Source organism: Artemia sp. Qi Xiang Cuo, chromosome 6 (assembly GCF_049724085.1).
Source record: "Artemia sp. Qi Xiang Cuo chromosome 6, ASM4972408v1, whole genome shotgun sequence".
Classification (NCBI taxonomy): domain Eukaryota; kingdom Metazoa; phylum Arthropoda; class Branchiopoda; order Anostraca; family Artemiidae; genus Artemia; species Artemia sp. Qi Xiang Cuo.
Genome location: NC_142799.1, coordinates 73,994,837 through 74,017,373, shown reverse-complemented (window position 1 = coordinate 74,017,373; position 22,537 = coordinate 73,994,837). Strand labels below are relative to the sequence as shown.

The 22,537-nt window shown below is 32.9% G+C and overlaps 1 protein-coding gene across 1 annotated transcript in view; it reads left to right on the top strand.

Moving 5' to 3' along the window:
• The window catches only part of IA-2 (tyrosine phosphatase IA-2), a 285,485-nt gene extending 266,131 nt beyond the window's left edge, over positions 1–19,354 (top strand). Inside the window, exons 12-16 of the mRNA XM_089091152.1 lie at positions 429–545; positions 9,829–10,026; positions 12,701–12,867; positions 14,919–14,972; positions 18,737–19,354. Coding sequence (XP_088947278.1) covers positions 429–545; positions 9,829–10,026; positions 12,701–12,867; positions 14,919–14,972; positions 18,737–18,947 — 747 coding nt within the window. The 3' untranslated portion in view covers positions 18,948–19,354. The remainder of the gene's footprint in view (positions 1–428; positions 546–9,828; positions 10,027–12,700; positions 12,868–14,918; positions 14,973–18,736) is intronic.
• The last annotated feature ends 3,183 nt before the right edge of the window (positions 19,355–22,537 follow it).

Genomic DNA, 22,537 nt, shown 5'->3' with positions numbered 1-22,537 from the left:
TGGGGACATTAGCAATTATATGAGCAGAATGCACACTATTGGCAAATAGGTCTTCTATTCATATCTGTCTTATATGATGTATTCACATAAGGTGTTTCTGCCTGCAAAGAGCAGGCGCACAGAGATTACTTAAACAGCGGTGCTTGGTGTCTATAGTATTCCAAGGTCTTTGGTTTGAGACAATGAACAGCAAAATAGGTTGAAATAACGCTTGTAACAGTTTTTAATTCACACCAAGGAGACGCAGAGATGTGGAAACCCGCTGAAACAAAGCTTATAAGAGTTTTGATTAGGGTAGGAGAGAAATATAGTTAAAAGATTTGCTTTCTTTTATTTTGTTGTCATATTTTGTATCGTATGTCCTTTTTGTGTTTCATTACTTAGTAAAAAATTTGCACACGAGTCATATTTTGAATTTTTTATTTTAGCCGGAAAATGCTCCTAAGAATAGGGTTCCTGACGTTCTTCCCTATGACCACAACAGAGTAATACTTAGTGAACTTGCAAATGCATCTGGATCAGATTATATTAATGCATCAACAATTGTAAGTAGTTCTCTTTTATACAAACCTTCAACAATTTGGGCAATCTATTTTAAAGCTCTTTTTTAGTCTTTTATCCCTTACAATTTCTTTACATGTTAAAACACTTATATGCAGCTTTGTATGTTTACATCACAGTTCATATAATTATCCAGTAAGCTTATCGCAGATCATTTCTGGTCTTCGTTCTCGGTGCGAACAAAAAGCTCCTCCCACTTCTTCGTGCAGTATTTAATAGCGAGCGGGTTTCAACTTGTTTCCGATTGTTTTGCATAAAGTGTATTATTCGTAATAGCGGGTTTCCACTTGTTTCCGATTGTTTCGCGTCTGACTTGTCTACCCGTGAAAAGATCTGATGCCGCATATGTTTCTACGTTCTCTGGAGCACTCGCACCCCGGTCCGGGTTTTTATAATGGGTGAGATAGGGAATGATCATAGTGGATAATTATATGAACTGTGGTTTACATAAACTGAGATCAAATCTTCAAAGATAGCCAAACCTTCGGTGTTTATCAAATACCTGTTTGTAGATAAAGAAAATGCAACCATAATATACCGGTAAGACTATGGATATTAGCAGGGGCGGATCTAGAACAAAATCTTTGGGTGGGGGACCCAATAGGGCACCAATAATTTACCAAATTGACAAATTTATTTCAAAAAAGAGTGAAAACGAAAAAAAAGAAATGAGGTTGCCAGAGAAAATGTGTGGGGGGGTCTCCCGGCCCTCCTGGATCCGCCAGTGGTTATTGGTTGTTGAAACGAAAGGCCGGCAAATCAGGTTTGTTCCAAAAGAATATGAATCGTTTAAACAAAGCGTGGAAAGATCTACGTTTGACTTACAGAATACTTACCAAAGAATAGAAAGAGTAAAATAAAAAAATTAAAAAAAATTACTTCTACAATCATTCAAGGAAGCATTTTTGTGCCTGAACCACACATCTGATTTAAATTACATCAATATATTTATAATTGTATGTCACTGTCTTTACGAGTTTCCATTATATTAGACAATTGATGTAACAAAAAAATGTTATGTTGTTGTTTTATCTTCGATAGTTTATACACAATTTTTTGTCTCGTAAGGTTCGTCTTATTTAATATATGTTAGATAAAAGCAAGTATAGTGCTAGATAAATTTTACAAGCAAGAAGAGTGTTTTTACATGGTACTATCGCCCCAAGCCTTTATTTCAAGTCTTGAAATAATTTAGATAGCCCCAAAGTATTTCAACGTTTTCTTCAGGACTTCCCATGATTGACATGAATTATTATTACTTTTACTGGTTTAGAAAACCTCCTCAATCCCTCTGATCTCTAAATTCTGGCGTTTCTAACAAAAGCTGCCAACAGTTTAATAACTGTTTTTATAACCTCCTCATTCCCTCTAATCTCTAAATACTAGCATTTCTAACAAAAGCTGCCAACAGTTTAATAGCTGTTTTTATAGCGTCCTCATTCCCTCTAATCTTTAAATACTAGCGTTTCTAACAAAAGCTACCAACAGTTTAATAACTGTTTTTATAGCCTCCTCATTCCCTCTAATCTTTAAATACTAGCGTTTCTACCAAAAACTGCTAACAGTTTAATAACTGTTTTTATAACCTCCTCATTCCCTCTAATCTCAAAATACTAGCATTTCTAACAAAAGCTACCAACAGTTTAATAACTGTTTTTATAGCCTCCTCATTCCCTCTAATCTTTAAATACTAGCGTTTCTAACAAAAGCTACCAACAGTTTAATAACTGTTTTTATAGCCTCCTCATTCCCTCTAATCTTTAAATACTAGCGTTTCTACCAAAAACTGCTAACAGTTTAATAACTGTTTTTATAACCTCCTCATTCCCTCTAATCTCTAAATACTAGCATTTCTAACAAAAGCTGCCAACAGTTTAATAACTGTTTTTATAGCCTCCTCATTCCCTCTAATCTTTAAATACTAGCGTTTCTACCAAAAACTGCTAACAGTTTAATAACTGTTTTTATAGCCTCCTCATTCCCTCTAATCTTTAAATACTAGCGTTTCTACCAAAAACTGCTAACAGTTTAATAACTGTTTTTATAGCCTCCTCATTCCCTCTAATCTTTAAATACTAGCGTTTCTACCAAAAACTGCTAACAGTTTAATAACTGTTTTTATAGCCTCATCATTCCCTCTAATCTTTAAATACTAGCGTAAACTGCTAACAATTTAATAACTGTTTTTATAGCCTCCTCATTCCCTCTAATCTTTAAATACTAGCGTTTCTAACAAAAACTGCTAACAGTTTAATAACTGTTTTTATAGCCTCCTCATTCCCTCTAATCTTTAAATACTAGCGTTTCTACCAAAAACTTCTAACAGTTTAATAACTGTTTTTATAGCCTCCTCATTCCCTCTAATCTTTAATTACTAGCGTTTCTACCAAAAACTGCTAACAGTTTAATAACTGTTTTTATAACCTCCTCATTCCCTCTAATCTCTAAATACTAGCATTTCTAACAAAAGCTGCCAACAGTTTAATAACTGTTTTTATAGCCTCCTCATTCCCTCTAATCTTTAAATACTAGCGTTTCTACCAAAAACTGCTAACAGTTTAATAACTGTTTTTATAGCCTCCTCATTCCCTCTAATCTTTACATACTAGCGTTTCTACCAAAAACTGCTAACAGTTTAATAACTGTTTTTATAGCCTCCTCATTCCCTCTAATCTTTAAATACTAGCGTTTCTACCAAAAACTGCTAACAGTTTAATAACTGTTTTTATAGCCTCCTCATTCCCTCTAATCTTTAAATACTAGCGTTTCTAACAAAATCTGCCAACAGTTTAATAACTGTTTTTATAACCTCCTCATTCCCTCTAATCTCTAAATACTAGCATTTCTAACAAAAGCTGCCAACAGTTTAATAACTGTTTTTATAGCCTCCTCATTCCCTCTAATCTGTAAATACTAGCGTTTCTACCAAAATCTGCTAACAGTTTAATAACTGTTTTTATAGCCTCCTCAGTCCCTCTAATCTTTAAATACTAGCGTTTCTACCAAAAACTGCTAACAGTTTAATAACTGTTTTTATAGCCTCCTCATTCCCTCTAATCTTTAAATACTAGCGTTTCTAACAAAAGCTGCCAACAGTTTAATAACTGTTTTTATAACCTCCTCATTCCCTCTAATCTCTAAATACTAGCATTTCTAACAAAAGCTGCCAACAGTTTAATAGCTGTTTTTATAGCGTCCTCATTCCCTCTAATCTTTAAATACTAGCTTTTCTAACAAAAGCTACCAACAGTTTAATAACTGTTTTTATAGCCTCCTCATTCCCTCTAATCTTTAAATACTAGCGTTTCTACCAAAAACTGCTAACAGTTTAATAACTGTTTTTATAACCTCCTCATTCCCTCTAATCTCAAAATACTAGCATTTCTAACAAAAGCTACCAACAGTTTAATAACTGTTTTTATAGCCTCCTCATTCCCTCTAATCTTTAAATACTAGCGTTTCTAACAAAAGCTACCAACAGTTTAATAACTGTTTTTATAGCCTCCTCATTCCCTCTAATCTTTAAATACTAGCGTTTCTACCAAAAACTGCTAACAGTTTAATAACTGTTTTTATATCCTCCTCATTCCCTCTAATCTCTAAATACTAGCTTTTCTAACAAAAGCTGCCAACAGTTTAATAACTGTTTTTATAGCCTCCTCATTCCCTCTAATCTTTAAATACTAGCGTTTCTACCAAAAACTGCTAACAGTTTAATAACTGTTTTTATAGCCTCCTCATTCCCTCTAATCTTTAAATACTAGCGTTTCTACCAAAAACTGCTAACAGTTTAATAACTGTTTTTATAGCCTCCTCATTCCCTCTAATCTTTAAATACTAGCGTTTCTACCAAAAACTGCTAACAGTTTAATAACTGTTTTTATAGCCTCATCATTCCCTCTAATCTTTAAATACTAGCGTAAACTGCTAACAATTTAATAACTGTTTTTATAGCCTCCTCATTCCCTCTAATCTTTAAATACTAGCGTTTCTAACAAAAACTGCTAACATTTTAATAACTGTTTTTATAGCGTCCTCATTCCCTCTAATCTTTAAATACTAGCGTTTCTACCAAAAACTTCTAACAGTTTAATAACTGTTTTTATAGCCTCCTCATTCCCTCTAATCTTTAATTACTATCGTTTCTACCAAAAACTGCTAACAGTTTAATAACTGTTTTTATAACCTCCTCATTCCCTCTAATCTCTAAATACTAGCATTTCTAACAAAAGCTGCCAACAGTTTAATAACTGTTTTTATAGCCTCCTCATTCCCTCTAATCTTTAAATACTAGCGTTTCTAACAAAAACTGCTAACAGTTTAATAACTGTTTTTATAGCCTCCTCATTCCCTCTAATCTTTACATACTAGCGTTTCTACCAAAAACTGCTAACAGTTTAATAACTGTTTTTATAGCCTCCTCATTCCCTCTAATCTTTAAATACTAGCTTTTCTACCAAAATCTGCTAACAGTTTAATAACTGTTTTTATAGCCTCCTCATTCCCTCTAATCTTTAAATACTAGCGTTTCTAACAAAAGCTGCCAACAGTTTAATAACTATTTTTATAACCTCCTCATTCCCTCTAATCTCTAAATACTAGCATTTCTAACAAAAGCTGCCAACAGTTTAATAACTGTTTTTATAGCCTCCTCATTCCCTCTAATCTTTAAATACTAGCGTTTCTACCAAAAACTGCTAACAGTTTAATAACTGTTTTTATAGCCTCCTCATTCCCTCTAATCTTTAAATACTAGCGTTTCTACCAAAAACTGCTAACAGTTTAATAACTGTTTTTATATCCTCCTCATTCCCTCTAATCTTCAAATACTAGCGTTTCTAACAAAAGCTACCAACAGTTTAATAACTATTTTTATAGCCTCCTCATTCCCTCTAATCTCTAAATACTATCATTTCTAACAAAAGCTGCCAACAGTTTAATAACTGTTTTTATAGCCTCCTCATTCCCTCTAATCTTTAAATACTAGCGTTTCTACCAAAAACTGCTAACAGTTTAATAACTGTTTTTATAGCCTCCTCATTCCCTCTAATCTTTAAATACTAGCGTTTCTACCAAAAACTGCTAACAGTTTAATAACTGTTTTTATAGCCTCCTCATTCCCTCAAATCTTTAAATACTAGCGTTTCTAACAAAAGCTGCCAACAGTTTAATAACTGTTTTTATAACCTCCTCATTCCCTCTAATCTCTAAACACTATCATTTCTAACAAAAGCTGCCAACAGTTTAATAACTGTTTTTATAGCCTCCTCATTCCCTCTAATCTTTAAATACTAGCGTTTCTACCAAAAACTGCTAACAGTTTAATAACTGTTTTTATATCCTCCTCATTCCCTCTAATCTCTAAATACTAGCATTTCTAACAAAAGCTGCCAACAGTTTAATAACTGTTTTTATAGCCTCCTCATTCCCTCTAATCTTTAAATACTAGCGTTTCTACCAAAAACTGCTAACAGTTTAATAACTGTTTTTATAGCCTCCTCATTCCCTCTAATCTTTAAATACTAGCGTTTCTAACAAAAGCTACCAACAGTTTAATAACTGTTTTTATAACCTCCTCATTCCCTCTAATCTTTAAATACTAGCGTTTCTACCAAAAACTGCTAACAGTTTAATAACTGTTTTTATAACCTCCTCATTCCCTCTAATCTCTAAATACTAGCATTTCTAACAAAAGCTGCCAACAGTTTAATAACTGTTTTTATAGCCTCCTCATTCCCTCTAATCTTTAAATACTAGCGTTTCTACCAAAAACTGCTAACAGTTTAATAACTGTTTTTATAGCCTCCTCATTCCCTCTAATCTTTAAATACTAGCTTTTCTACCAAAAACTGCTAACAGTTTAATAACTGTTTTTATAGCCTCCTCATTCCCTCTAATCTTTAAATACTAACGTTTCTACCAAAAACTGCTAACAGTTTAATAACTGTTTTTATAGCCTCCTCATTCCCTCTAATCTTTAAATACTAGCGTTTCTACCAAAAACTGCTAACAGTTTAATAACTGTTTTTATAGCCTCCTCATTCCCTCTAATCTCTAAATACTAGCATTTCTAACAAAAGCTGCCAACAGTTTAATAACTGTTTTTATAGCCTCCTCATTCCCTCTAATCTTTAAATACTAGCGTTTCTACCAAAAACTGCTAACAGTTTAATAACTGTTTTTATAGCCTCCTCATTCCCTCTAATCTTTAAATACTAGCGTTTCTACCAAAAACTGCTAACAGTTTAATAACTGTTTTTATAGCCTCCTCATTCCCTCTAATCTTTAAATACTAGCGTTTCTACCAATAACTGCTAACAGTTTAATAACTGTTTTTAAAGCCTCCTCATTCCCTCTAATCTCTAAATACTAGAATTTCTAACAAAAGCTGCCAACAGTTTAATAACTGTTTTTATAGCCTCCTCATTCCCTCTAATCTTTAAATACTAGCGTTTCTACCAAAAACTGCTAACAGTTTAATAACTGTTTTTATAGCCTCCTCATTCCCTCTAATCTTTAAATACTAGCGTTTCTAACAAAAGCTGCCAACAGTTTAATAACTGTTTTTATAGCCTCCTCATTCCCTCTAATCTTCAAATACTAGCGTTTCTAACAAAAGCTGCCAACAGTTTAATAACTGTTTTTATAACCTCCTCATTCCCTCTAATCTCTAAATACTAGCTTTTCTAACAAAAGCTGCCAACAGTTTAATAACTGTTTTTATAGCCTCCTCATTCCCTCTAATCTTTAAATACTAGCGTTTCTACCAAAAACTGCTAACAGTTTAATAGCTGTTTTTATAGCCTCCTCATTCCCTCTAATCTCTAAATACTAGCATTTCTAACAAAAGCTGCCAACAGTTTAATAACTGTTTTTATAGCCTCCTCATTCCCTCTAATCTTTAAATACTAGCGTTTCTAACAAAAGCTGCCAACAGTTTAATAACTGTTTTTATAGCCTCCTCATTCCCTCTAATCTTTAAATACTAGCTTTTCTAACAAAAGCTGCCAACAGTTTAATAACTGTTTTTATAGCCTCCTCATTCCCTCTAATCTCTAAATACTAGCATTTCTAACAAAAGCTGCCAACAGTTTAATAACTGTTGTTATAGCCTCCTCATTCCCTCTAATCTGTAAATACTAGCATTTCTGACAAAAGCTGCCAACATTTTAATAACTGTTTTTATAGCCTCCTCATTCCCTCTAATCTTTAAATACTAGCGTTTCTACCAAAAACTGCTAACAGTTTAATAACTGTTTTTATAACCTCCTCATTCCCTCTAATCTTTAAATACTAGCGTTTCTAACAAAAGCTGCCAACAGTTTAATAACTGTTTTTATAGCCTCCTCATTCCCTCTAATCTCTAAATACTAGCATTTCTAACAAAAGCTGCCAACAGTTTAATAACTGTTTTTATAGCCTCCTCATTCCCTCTAATCTCTAAATACTAGCATTTCTAACAAAAGCTGCCAACAGTTTAATAACTGTTTTTACAGCCTCCTCATTCCCTCTAATCTTTAAATACTAACATTTCTACCAAAAACTGCTAACAGTTTGATAACTGTTTTTATAACCTCCTCATTCCCTCTAATCATTAAATACTAGCGTTTCTAACAAAAGCTGCCAACAGTTTAATAACTGTTTTTATAGCCTCCTCATTCCCTCTAATCTTTAAATACTAGTGTTTCTACCAAAAACTGCTAACAGTTTAATAACTGTTTTTATAGCCTCCTCATTCCCTCTAATCTTTAAATACTAGCGTTTCTACCAAAAACTGCTAACACTTTAATAACTGTTTTTATAACCTCCTCATTCCCTCTAATCTTTAAATACTGGCGTTTCTAACAAAAGCTGCCAACAGTTTAATAACTGTTTTTATAGCCTCCTTATTCCCTCTAATCTTTAAATACTAGCGTTTCTACCAAAAACTGCTAACAGTTTAATAACTGTTTTTATAACCTCCTCATTCCCTCTAATCTTTAAATACTAGCGTTTCTACCAAAAACTGCTAACAGTTTAATAACTGTTTTTATAACCTCCTCATTCCCTCTAATCTTTAAATACTAGCGTTTCTAACAAAAGCTGCCAACAGTTTAATAACTGTTTTTATAGCCTCCTCATTCCCTCTAATCTTTAAATACTAGCGTTTCTAACAAAAGCTGCCAACAGTTTAATAACTGTTTTTATAGCCTCCTCATTCCCTCTAATCTTTAAATACTAGCGTTTCTACAAAAAACTGCTAACAGTTTAATAACTGTTTTTATAACCTCCTCATTCCCTCTAATCTTTAAATACTAGCGTTTCTAACAAAAGCTGCCAACAGTTTAATAACTGTTTTTATAGCCTCCTCATTCCCTCTAATCTTTAAATACTAGCGTTTCTAACAAAAGCTGCCAACAGTTTAATAACTGTTTTTATAGCCTCCTCATTCCCTCTAATCTCTAAATACTAGCATTTCTAACAAAAGCTGCCAACAGTTTAATAACTGTTTTTATAACCTCCTCATTCCCTCTAATCTTTAAATACTAGCGTTTCTAACAAAAGCTGCCAACAGTCTAATAACTGTTTTTATAGCCTCCTCATTCCCTCTAATCTCTAAATACTAGCATTTCTAACAAAAGCTGCCAACAGTGTAATAACTGTTTTTATAACCTCCTCATTCCCTCTAATCTTTAAATACTAGCGTTTCTAACAAAAGCTGCCAACAGTCTAATAACTGTTTTTATAGCCTCCTCATTCCCTCTAATCTCTAAATACTAGCATTTCTAACAAAAGCTGCCAACAGTTTAATAACTGTTTTTATAACCTCCTCATTCCCTCTAATCTTTAAATACTAGCGTTTCTAACAAAAGCTGCCAACAGTCTAATAACTGTTTTTATAACCTCCTCATTCCTTCTAATTACTGTTTTTATATAAATGCAACCCTTTCTTTAAAAATTTTAAAAGAAGAGGAATAAGAATTCTGAGTTCATTTCACTTGAGGGTAGTTAAACTTTCGTTTAATATATGTATTAAATATATCCTTCTTCCCGAAATCTTGATTTTTATTCTTAAAATTTACAATTTGGTCGCTTCATTTTTCATTCGGATTTAAACCAATCGCTATACAGGAATTTAGTGGAATTTAATGAGCAAGGCAATGCGATAACACAATTAATTTATAATAAAATTCTATTAACATAATAGAGATATTCTTCTTCCAGAGATGAATATTCCTATGTTTAAAATTTGCTGTTCGACTTAGTAACTTCTCTTTCATCTTTTAGACTGATCACGATCCAAGGAACCCCGCTTATATTGCAACGCAGGGTCCTCTACCAATGACTGTGACAGATTTTTGGCAGCTGGTTTGGGAACAAGGAAGTGTTGTGTTGGTGCTTCTGACTAGGCTTTCGGAGCATGGCGAGCAGCTCTGTTATCGCTATTGGCCAGAAGAGGGCTCACAAACATTCCATATTTATGAGGTATCTTTTTGAATATACGAGCTATATATATATATATATATATATATATATATATATATATATATATATATATATATATATATATATATATATATATATATATATATATATATATATTTGACTCATACCCTATGTTCCTTTTATGTACAGATAGCATATTCAGAACAGATTTTTTGTCAGATGGTCTACCTCAAGTGATTCACACTGAGATTGTTTTTGTAGTAGAAGTGAGACAACCCCAAGATGCATTAGAGCTGAAGTTCTCAATGAAACCTTGGCCAATAGAACATCACTTTATGACTTGACAGGAAGATGACTTGACAGGAAGATCTTGACCATCCTGTGTATGCACTTGTAACAATTACTATCTGTAAATTTACAAAGTCTACCATTAAGTTTTCTGAAATTGACTATTTTTTGGACAGGTATTCATAACTTCTGGAATGCAAATATATTCCAAAATAAATACACGAAACTTCAGATATTTTGCTTTCAATCAAACATAGAAGTTCAAAACCCAGATAGAGAGTCTTTTAATCATTTTGGCCTGACAAGATTAACAGTGTTCTGTCAGAATCTAGCTTTAAAGTTTCTCTTAAAACCCTTCACTTTTATGGGTTACTACCATCTCCTCCTAAGGATCAGGTTAGGCTCATTGACCTTTTCTTACCTTAGTTTATACTACCTATGCGAGCCATCCTTCGCCGTACTGACGACAAACAGTAAAAGAAATGGTTGAGAGTCAACAAACAAGTGCTTGTCAAATATGTCTGGACAGTGTTGCCACTTTGCAGAATAATCCATATTGTAACGACTGGGTTAACTGTAAGAGGAGGCACCCCGCATTGAGTTGTATTGGAACGGTTTTGAAAGACGCTGCATCTCTATTTAAAATGGTCTCCCAAAGTAGGTCATCCCGAGGTAGGTCATCCATGAAAACCTGTCTGGTGATTCCTTTAAAAACACGTTCAAGAGGCATAATTCTAGGGGGGAAAGGTACAATGTCGACTAGGATCGTAAGTTCTCAGTAGCACAATGGATGATGCCATAACAAAAAAAAATGAAAAACATTTTTTAATTTTGTCTAACGTCATTTGTATTCTTAAACTCAATACGTTCAATTGTTTGGTCCAATATGTTTTCCTGTATTTTAATTAGTTTGAAGATGCCTATAATTTTTTTTTTTTAAACGAGTTATACTCCTCGTACTTGTGGGAATTGTTGAAGAAGGTGCTTTTTATATTAATATTGGTTTTTGGTACTTATATTCCTAAGAAAATTACTTTTAGATATAGCCGGTCGCTAAAAGTAGCAAAATCTTGAAACTTATTGAAACTTCCCACTCGCCCGTATAATCCACATGGGATTATATAAGTATTTAATCTATAATAAGGTATATCGAGATAATAAACTTATAGTCTATAATCTTCCGTATAAGTTTTTCTGTATATGATCTGTTTATTGTAACATGGTGTCTTTTGAATTACAACAGCGAACATTTATTTGTAAGATAATCTTCGGCTTTTCAATGGTCAACTCACCCATGCAATGGGTAATAATGCAATAACCAAAAATACGTGCATCATGGTTACAGCAAACTGGTAAAGAGTAAACAAAAGCTCATAATAACCAAAAAGTAGAAATGCGTTTTTAAATAAATTTTGAACTGTAGAGAATTGACATTTGTCACTGATCCAAGAATAGTAACTATTATATATGTTTAACTTAAAGGTAAAAATTAATGACGAAAATAAATTTATTGGAACTTCAAAAGGCACTTGAAACTCCTCGAAAATGGTGGCACATTGAAATAAGAAGCACACCATTAAAATCACCATGGTCAAAAACCCTGAGATCAAGGCGAAAAAACCAACAATTTGTATGGATACTCTATTTATTGCCCAAAATTGCAAAAATTAGGAGGCTTCATCTGATCGAGCTTCTAGCTCCTCTCTGCTTACCGGCAAGCTCTGGATGATGTAGTTTTATTAGAACTCTTTATGTGGATAATATCCGTGAGATCACATTTCTAATTGCAGAAATTTAGAAAATGACCGTGGTAGTAACCAGGCCCACCACTCTCTTTGTCACAGAAAAGTGTATACAGGCACCAGCACTTGAGCTACGAAACTTTTAAAACACTTTGAATTTAAATAAGTTTAAAGAGCGCCGTTTGATGACACAGATTCTATTCAAAACAGTTTCAAAAAAGGCTTAGCCTTGCCTATCCATTACTGTTTCAAAAAGAGGTTTAGCCTAACCTCTTTCCATAGAAAGATAGATATCTGAGAGGTGATCCATAAGTCATCTCTTAAGCCTGATAACAAACCAAGAGGCTCCTAAATTATTTTTCGTAAATATTATAAATTGTTGTAATATCATATATTAATATGATAATTAATATAAATAAATATATATTATAATGTTTTATATATATTATATTATATAATAATATGTATTATATATATATATATATATATATATATATATATATATATATATATATATATATATATATATATATATATATATATATATATATATATATATATATATATATATATATATATATATATATATATATATATATATATATATATAGTTATTAGAATTATATAATATAATATATTAATATAAATATTAATGTACTAATATTATAAATTATTGTTTTCAGGTCCATTTAGTTAGTGAGCATATTTGGTGTGATGACTACTTGGTAAGAAGCTTCTACCTGAAGAATTTACGAACGGGAGAAACAAGAACTGTTACTCAATTCCATTTTTTGTCTTGGACAGAAGGAGGAATTCCAATTTCTGCCAAATCTCTTTTGGAATTTAGACGGTATGTTCTTCTGCTTCTTCTACTTCTTTTACCCTTTTCGCTAGTCTTAACATATTCTTTTTCTTCCCTTTAAAAGACAATATTGGTTATGAATTAAGGTGTGTTCCCAAAACTAATTGTCACTAATAATCACTAATTATTTCTATACCTGGAAGCTCTTAGCAGTACTAAAACTAAAAGTAGTAATAGCAATGAATTAAGTTGTGTTCTGAAAACTAATTATTACTAATAATTACTGATTGTTAGTTCTTACCTTCAGACTATAACTTGAGCTCCTATAACTCCTTGAGCTTATCTATAACTTGAGCTCCTAAAATTCTTATAATAAGTAAAAGGACTAAAATTGCAGTCGTTCTACAATAACAGTAGTGCAAACTCTTTAAAATTGTGTGCTATACGTTGGTTTGGGACGAAAATACTAACAAATAATATTAATTAAATATTAATAATGTTATAGAATATTTAATAATTAATATTAATAAATATTACTGAAAATATTAAAAAATATTAGTAATTAATATATTAAATAAAAATATTAACAAAGAAGATAATTTCTTAAACCACATTGGCTTGTCATAACATAAAGAAAGAAAAACGATCAATAATGGGGTTTTAAAGGCCAAACGAAAATACTGAAAAAACACACAAAGTGAATATTTCTAGAAGACAAACGCCTCTCTTCTCCAGCGCGAAACGAAAAAATAAATTCTAAAAAATTGTCGAAGAAAAGACCAACAATACAATCGCGGAACGTCAATATGAAATAAAAAAAAACAATGAAAAATCCCAAATAATTAAAAGACGAATAAAATTCAATAAAAACCAAAAATTATAGGAATTAAAACCAAATACCTAACAACCATAAAAGTGATGCGTTCACCAATATCTGCGATTTTCAAAAATTCGAAAAAAATAAGAACTACCATCGACGGATACTAGCAAATAACTGAGAAATAAAAGAAAACAATTCATTTACTCAAAACAAAACGAACCAGCAAATAAATGAGTTGGAAAACTGCGTAATCTGATCGCTGATTTTAATAATTGGATTCCTTGCAGACACCCTTTAAGACCTAAGGGGTTGTTGACGTGTTTTTTTATGTGATTGAGAAGACGGTACAAGGTTTATATCAGGAACTACTAAAATATCGGCTTCTATTTTGAGAAAACCGAAATACGACTCATTTATTCTTAAATCCCCTGAATCTCTGTTCAAAGCTAGACCTAAATATTAGTATTACATTTACAAGATTACTACTTACAAGAACAAGTATGAAAGTAAAAAAAATATTAAAGCATAAAAACATAAACAACATTAATAAAAATATTAAATAAAAGAAGAGGAAGAATAAAATAAACTTGTAACTAAAAATCAATTTTAAATAAATGCACTAACACAGTTTAACATCCTAATAACTAAATGAGACTGGTCAGAGAGTAACTGGATGAACAACTGGTCAGAAAGTATTAACAAAAATTAGTTTTTTTAAAGTTAAAACAGTTATTAAACAAGTGGTGCTAAAATACGAAATCATTTGGCTGTGACCCAAAGCCAGTCTGTCAAGCGCAATCAAAACGTGATGCTAAACTATTTACTGTTAGACAATTACATTGTTTCATAATGAATAAACTATTGTGTTTTTTTTTGTTTCAATGAAAAAAGATAGTTGACAGAAAACAAATATTTTGAAGAACAAAAAATATAGTCTTGGTATTTTTCCTTCGTGTGATTATTTATTTAACATTTGTTTTATTTTTCTATTAGAATAAATCATCCATGATTTTCCCCATTTGCCTTCTTCTTCTTATAAATTTCCCCTTTGCTATGCTTTCACTCTGCTTTTTAGTTTTTATTTTTATGTTTAGAATTAGTAGCCTGCTTTCGCTCTCATTTTTGTGATTTTTGCATTTTTTTAACTTTACCAAATTGCATAGTCACAAAAGTGATGGTGGCGGTGGGTAGTGGACGCCTTTTACCCTTTACTTCACCCTTTTCCCAGTTTAAGCACCCTGAAAATATTTTCTAATTTTCATACTTTTCCGCTTTTCAGGAAAGTTAACAAGTCTTACAGAGGAAGATCGTGTCCAATCATTGTACATTGCAGGTATGTGTCATCTTTTGCATTTAAACTAAGCTCAGACACAAAGGGAAGCCTCTAGAGGTTGTATCTTACCTCAAATAATTTTCTGTTGATGCTCTACTGGAAGACAGACACCTCTCCTGATGTAAATATTTCAGTCTGAAATTTACAATTTTTGGGGTTGGTCCCAATTTTTGAATGTGCAGAAGTAGATCAATAATATGTTGCAAAAAAAAATTTCGGCCGAAGAGCAGTGAAAAGCTAGGAAAACTATAATAAATAAACCACAATAGCAGAAGAGCAAGGTCGGACGATACAGATATTCTGGGATAATATTAGACAAAATAATTTGACTGTCTTATGGGGAGGTGTTTAAAGCAGAATCTCTAATAGGGTGGTATGGGGGAGGGGTAGTTTAAAACTGTTTTTAATGGAATTACGACAGTAACGAGTTTGTAACAGGAGTAGTTTAAGTCTAACAGACTTAAAAAACTAGCGGGGACTAGTAGATAAGTTTGGCAGAGAGCGAGACAATTCCCAACGCCATCTAAGGCTCTCATACTTGGGTTCTGACGATACGATCACTTGAACGCTTGGTTCTAACCAAATGCGATATCAGAGGAGCAAGGTTAGACGCTAAAGGTAGTCTTGGGTAGTATTAAACAAAATAATTTGACTGTCTTATAGGGAGGTGCTTAAAACAGAATCTCTAATAGGGTGGACTGGAGGATGGGTAGTTTAAAACTGCTTTTAACGGAATTAAGACACTAACCAGTTATAGCACGACTATTTAAGTCTAACAGACTTAAAAAATTAGTGGGGACTAGTGACAAAGTTTGGCAAAGAGAGTGAGACAGATAGTTCTTAATGCCATCTAAGGCTCTCATTTTTGGGCTCTGAGGTATTTAAAGCAGAATGTCTAATAGGGGGGAATGGAGGAGGGGTAGTTTAAAACTGCTTTTAACGGAATTAAGACAGTAACGAGTTTGTAACAGGAGCAGTTTAAGTCTAACAGGCTTAAAAAACTAGTGGGGACTAGTAGATAAGTTTGGCAGAGAGTGAGACAGTTCCCAACGCCATCTAAGGCTCTCATACGTGGGCTCTAACGATAGGATCACTTGAACGCTTGGTTCTTACCAAATGCAGAATTTGCAAAATTTTGTAAAGTTGGGAAAATAACGCAATCTTGGCAATATTTAATCACATACACATATAATTCTCACCTACAAATTAAAATTAAATTTGTTTATAGCCCATATTACAACATTTCCTTGACAAACGAGGTGAAATCCAGCTCCGACTTGTAGTGTATATATTTTCCAAAACAGTATATCCTTCAAAAAAGAAGTTTTCATCTTTCAACAAAATTTTAACCAATTTTAGCGAATTTGTAAAACGACTTTTACCTCTGAATCCAAACAAAAGTGAACCAAGTATGTGTCTAAGGACTTTATTTTTCTTTTTTCATCAAGTGACGTTCCCGCTACCAAAATGTACTGGCCATAGGGCCTTTGGAGGGGGATTAGGAGTGTTGTGATTAGATTGTGCATGTATTGTGGAATAAAAACTCTGAACTCTGAAGAACTCTCTCGACAAGGGTCGAATTTCTGAAATGGACTCGGGTAGAGTGAAAAGTAGAAGTTTTTAGCCGGTAAATGATAATATAAAACCTTTTGGTAAATTTTGGCAAATATAGAAGGAGTCATTCTCAGAACCAATTTTAGAATTTCTTGAAATAAGAGAGCCGGCATTAAAAATTGTTTTAGTGGCATTTTGAATTTAGTTGATCTTTATAAATTGTTGTAGCCTCCAAGAATCGGTTGCTAAAATCTATTTGGCTATAAGCCAAAATGAAATTGCCACTTTGACGGACCTTTAAACGCTCCCCAGAATATCTACCTAAATATTTCAAAAAGAGATTCCACTATTGGCATTGCACGTTCAATAGTACACATGTTACTGCGAATGTCCGAAATTTTATTTAATGTCGACATTCACTGGTGAATGTCCGAAATTAATTTTCTCTGCTTGGATTCAATTAGCTTTGCGAATCAGGTTTTTCAGTCTTATGCAAACTTTGATGTAAAAGTTAAAGTTAGGTTAAATTAGGTTATAAATCTCAGAAATGGGTTAAAAACCTAACCTAACCTACTTAACCTGTCATCATCAAACCTTTCATAAAACTGAAAAAGTTGACTGGCATCGCTTACTAAATCCAAGGAGAAAAAAGATATTTCGGACATTCACCGGCGAATGTCGACATTCACCAATTTTGGACATTCACGGCACCACACACGCAAAACAGGAAGTTTTTTATCTTAAAAAAATTTTTCACCAATATTAACGAATGGAATTTTTTTATTTTTGATATGATAAAGAAGCAAACTTAATATCAGTCCACATTAAAATATTTTTTTCATCAAGGTATGTAAAATCCAGCTACTGAAATGAATATCAGTTTAAGTTAAAAAAAACAACTAATCTTTCAGGTGTAATATAAAGTAAGAACTACTAAGTAGTGTATAATGTTTAAAAATCAATTATTATTAAATTTACTACAATGTATAATTTTATAAATTTTTAAAAAGTTGAAGGAGTGATAACATTCACCAGTTCACAAAGTCTATTTTAAGGAAAGGGAACCGGCCCTAAATAAGTTTTTTTGTCGGTAGCACTGAATATAACTGATCCTCTTCATATATTCTCTTGGATTGCGAGAATTAGTTGTTGCAATCTTTTTGATTTATAAGAGAAAATAAAAATGAGTGAACAATAACGTTTTACCGTGCGTCATCGCTATTCGTTTCTTCCGTGACACTTCTCTGTTCTTCTGTAAATGTGCCTCAAAGCTACAGAGCCCCTAGATAACCACTTTAAGCAGCAAAATCATTTGGTTTCGGATTAATCGTAGGATCCACACATGTATTCACTTCACATATACATGCGTTTATTATCGAGATAGGGGAGGGGGGTTAAACAATAAAGTTAACAAAATAAATCACAAGGAACATCTTGATATTTTGGGGGACAACAGTTCCCAAAGGGTATCAGTCACTTATAACTTTGTTTGTTATTTATAATCGCTGCCATTGACGTGACTATACTATCCTTTTTTATCCCAGTTGTTTTTAAGTGCCAATGAAAGTGAAAATGAAAACTAATTGTTTGAATTGGTTACATGGAAATAAACATTATCTTGGAAAATTAGAAAAAAGTCATTTATTAGAAAAGTCATTATTAGAAAAATTCGAAAAAAGTTAATGAAAAAGAGCTCCATACGCAGCAATACAGATTTTGGGATTAGCGGGCTGCAATTTTAAACAAAGGAATGCGGGACAAAAATCAGCAAAATACATTTCTTTTAAATTTCTTTTTAAAATAATATTCAGTAATTATTATATTTATCTCTTTTTTTATTGTTCTTTATTTGTGTTTATTTCATTGATGATTTGGTTAGTTGCATAATCTTGTAAATGCGTACTGGTTGCGTTTTTCAAATATTTATACTTTGTTTGTAACCCGTCATCAAGCCAGCATGAATTATTTTTAGTAAAGCTGTTGAATCCTGTGAATCCTTAATAGCCTAGGAAGGTGAATCTATCTTTTGAAGGTTTTGCTGTCTTTGAGAGTTAAGAGATTGTTAGTGTTTTGAATTTTAAGGAACAAAAGTTGATTCTAATTTAGCTATTTATTTTTTCATTTGCATGCTTTAACGTGGCAACCCTGAAAAAATGTGTTACCCGTACTTCAAAGTTTCATATATACTGATTTGATCAATTTTGTTTCAGTGATGGCGCAGGAAGAGCAGGAACTTATTGTCTGATTGATATGGTTCTTAATAGAATCTCTAAGGGAGCTAAAGAGATTGATATAGCTGCCACTTTAGAACATCTACGTGATCAGCGAATTGGAATGGTTCGAACCCGACAACAGTTTGAATTCGTTCTCAAAGCAGTTGCAGAAGAAGTTCATGCAATCCTTCGAGCATTACCCCAATAGGTTATCCCTAGTCAAAGTTGATGTTTTAAGTGTTAGTAGTTAGAAGAATAGCTTTTAGACAATCAATAGATGAGTAGGTCATATATCACTTTCGATGATATGTATGACAATATCCTTGTAGATGGTTTCGCACAATTTTGTTCTTAGAATCTAATCTTTTTTCTTGTCGTGTTGAAAGTTTCCTTTATATAGTACAAAGAGCTGTGAAGTATCTCGAGAACCAGCCTCCTCGACAAATTTCACGGTCTCCTAGTTTTGTCTGTCTTGTATGTTCTAAATATTATAACAGTATAAATATTTATTCTAAAACTATTTATTCGTATATCTATATCAAGATTAAAGCATATTTTTGTGATTTATTATTGTTATTTTGTCGCTTATGTCTCAAATAAACAAAGTATGGCACACATTCTTTGTTCAGAGTCCCTGTTGTGATAATGAAGGACGTATCCTTAAGTCTGGGGTGTTTTTTAGACAGAGAGCTATTAATACATTTTCCAAAGATTTAGATAGATAAGATAGATAACGATTTTATTTTCAAACGCCATAAAAACGGTCATGCCGATCAGCGGCAGTTTTTATCATAATAAGACACTAAACATATAAAACATATAAAAATCACAGCCACAGCCATCGTCATGCAAAAATATACATTAATTCGAAATATTACTGATTCAAACTAAACAGAGTCAAGCAGAGTCAAGTTTAAAAAGAATAATGAACTAAAGAAAATAAAAATATACAGCTATTGACGAGTGGTGCAGAATTAAAAATCTTGACGAACAAGGAAGCAATACTGCTTGCGTACCGCATATGCCGCGCTGGTACCGGCTGAATTTTTGGTACCGGTTGAGCTACATTTCGTGGGAGCCTTTGGCTCGGAGGGAGATGCTCAGAGGGGAGGATTCCACAAAGCCGCGGATTTTCCAAAATACCGACACCAAATTTCACTGTAAGTTTACAGATAACTGTCCGTGTTTCGAGCTGGTATTAGGAAGTGCAATGTTTTAAACTTTTTGCAGCCCTTCAGGAAAGAACAGCAATTTTTTCAGCTCAACAGCAATGAACACAATTTATGAAGAGACATAATAACGAACGGCATGATTATGATGATTCCTTCAATGGCAATTTCCTTAAGGCCGCTAACTTACAGGGTTTTAATGACCTCCCCCTTCCCGTCTTACATTTCAGTTATTTACTGTTATCGAATCAACCACCCTCCAAAAATAAGCTAAGACTCTAAGTGCTAAAATAAATACAGGAAAAATCATCTTTCCCTGAAACGGGTGATTTTTATTTTGAGAAGTCGATCCACTTCAGAGGTCAAGATGCACACAAGAGATAAATCGCACTTTAAGCCCTCAGAAACTGGAAGCATACCTCACAAACACTTCATCGAGACTACAAGAAAAGTAATTTTAATCTGGAGATGATAAGAATTGTTTTTGCCCGTGTTTTAACTTTGTCTTAACAAACTCAATCGTCGTGAAATTTTAAAAATTTTGAAAGGAAAAGAAAATGCGCTGGAAAAACAATTAAAATACCAATAAGAAGCGAAGGTTCTTACCTTCACCAGGTTTGCCGCTCGTCTAATTTTTTTCCCAAAACTAGAGAACAATACCATACCCACCCACAAATGTTTAAAATTCTGAAATAGAATGCCTAATTAATGCTCTCTGGCCAAAAAATACAGTTCAAAGGCATGAAATAAACGAAATGTTTCAAGTAAATACGAAATTCTTTCCATGAATTATAACTAAAAAAAATAATAATTTCGTATAGGATGGATGCTTTTATAAGCTCAGGAAGGGGCTTATTTAATTGTAAATAAAAAGTTTTAGTGCTTTTTAAAGGAAAAAAAGGGTAAAGACCTCAAGAGGAAAAGGATTAAGACCTGCACAGGAAATCCTCAATCGGGTTCTGCCCTGGAGCTAAAACGATAAAAGCTCTGATTTAGTTCAAAACTAGCCCACTACGAGTCAAGATTTACAGCCAAAACAATTGGGTGTAAAAACAAGCTCTAAGCTTTTTGACAAAATTAGCAGGTCTTGACCCGCTGTGAAAACGATCATCTAAGCTTGATTATAACATCAAGCAATCAAGCTTGTAAATGTAAATCAAGCTTGATGATCTAATCTTGACTATTAAAATCAAGACTCAGTGCAGAGAGATACTAAGGTCTAACGTGGTGTAATGACGAGCTAAGTCTTGGCAAATGGGCTCAGCTCGAGCTACACAATTTTGGTGAGTAGGTCCAAAAAGGAGATAAATCCTGACACACCGCAAGAACAAGCCAGCGCCTGATTAGGTCCAAAACAATTTGAATCTAGACTCTGGCGAAATCATGTCCAAGGTGTATATAGTCCTCCCCCATAGTCCAAATTTTTTTTTAGCCTTCCTCAAATAAAAACTTTGAACTTTTGCTTAGTACAGGTCCGGATTCGATTCAATATACAGCATATTGGTCATCCGCACTCTTTGCCAATGTGTAACCACAACTTCGTTTTATTACACACTTCTACTAGAGCCAAATTTTGTGACCATTTTGGGACAATATCGGGATGAAAACGGGCCAGCGGAACAGCTATTCTTCCGCGTTTAATATACTAAGGCAAATTCCTGCACAGTAAATACCCAATAACAGACGCAACAACATTTCTCGCCAAAATCTGAAAAGGAGGCTGAATTTTATGCTGATTTTCACCGGAACTCTCGATAAAAGAAGACGGCTAATTTTATCCCAATCTCAACAAAAACTTCACTTGTGGAGATTACTATTTGACCCAGGACTACCATGTATGTAAAGTATTACGTGTAAGGTAACTGAAATAGGAAATTGGTTAGGAGCTTGATATTCAGAAAAAACTGACACCGATGCTGTTAAAACATCTTTAGGTCCAACCGGTGTTGATTTTATCTTAAATATGGTGTTTTATTAATTATAAAAGGCACTAAACAGAGCAATTTTCTTTAAAATGAGCCCTTAAAAAAGTCCCTATGATGTTTCAGTGCTCCGTTAGCAGCAGAAAAAAATATCCCATAAAAAAAAAAAAAAATCATCGGTGATTCCTATGCACAAAAGTGATTTTCCTTGTTGTAAAAAACAAGAGGACACATGTGCGCTACACATGCAATAAAAAGTGATTTTTCCTTGTTGTAAAAAAAAAGAAAAAGCATCTCATAAAAAAAGAGGACACATAAGCGCTTCACGTGCAAAAAAGGGTGATTTTCCTTGTTGTAAAAAAAAAAAAAAAAAAAAACAAGAAAAAAACTCCAAGTAAAAAAAGAGGACACATAAGTGCTTCACATTCAAAAAAGTGATTTTCCTTGTTGTCAAAAAAGGAAAAGAAAAAATATCTCATAAAAAAAGAGGATACAAAGCGCTTCACATAAAAAAGGTGATTTTCCTTGTTGAAAAAAAAATAAAAAAGAAAAAGAAAATTCTCGTAAAAAAAGAAAACACATTAAGCGCTTCACTTGCAAAAAAGTGATTTTCCTTGTTGTTCAAGCCAAGAGACTATAAGTTTCATGTATTCGGTCATGGCAATTCGAATGGTTGTTTTCTATTTTGATCTGATTTGGTTTCAAAA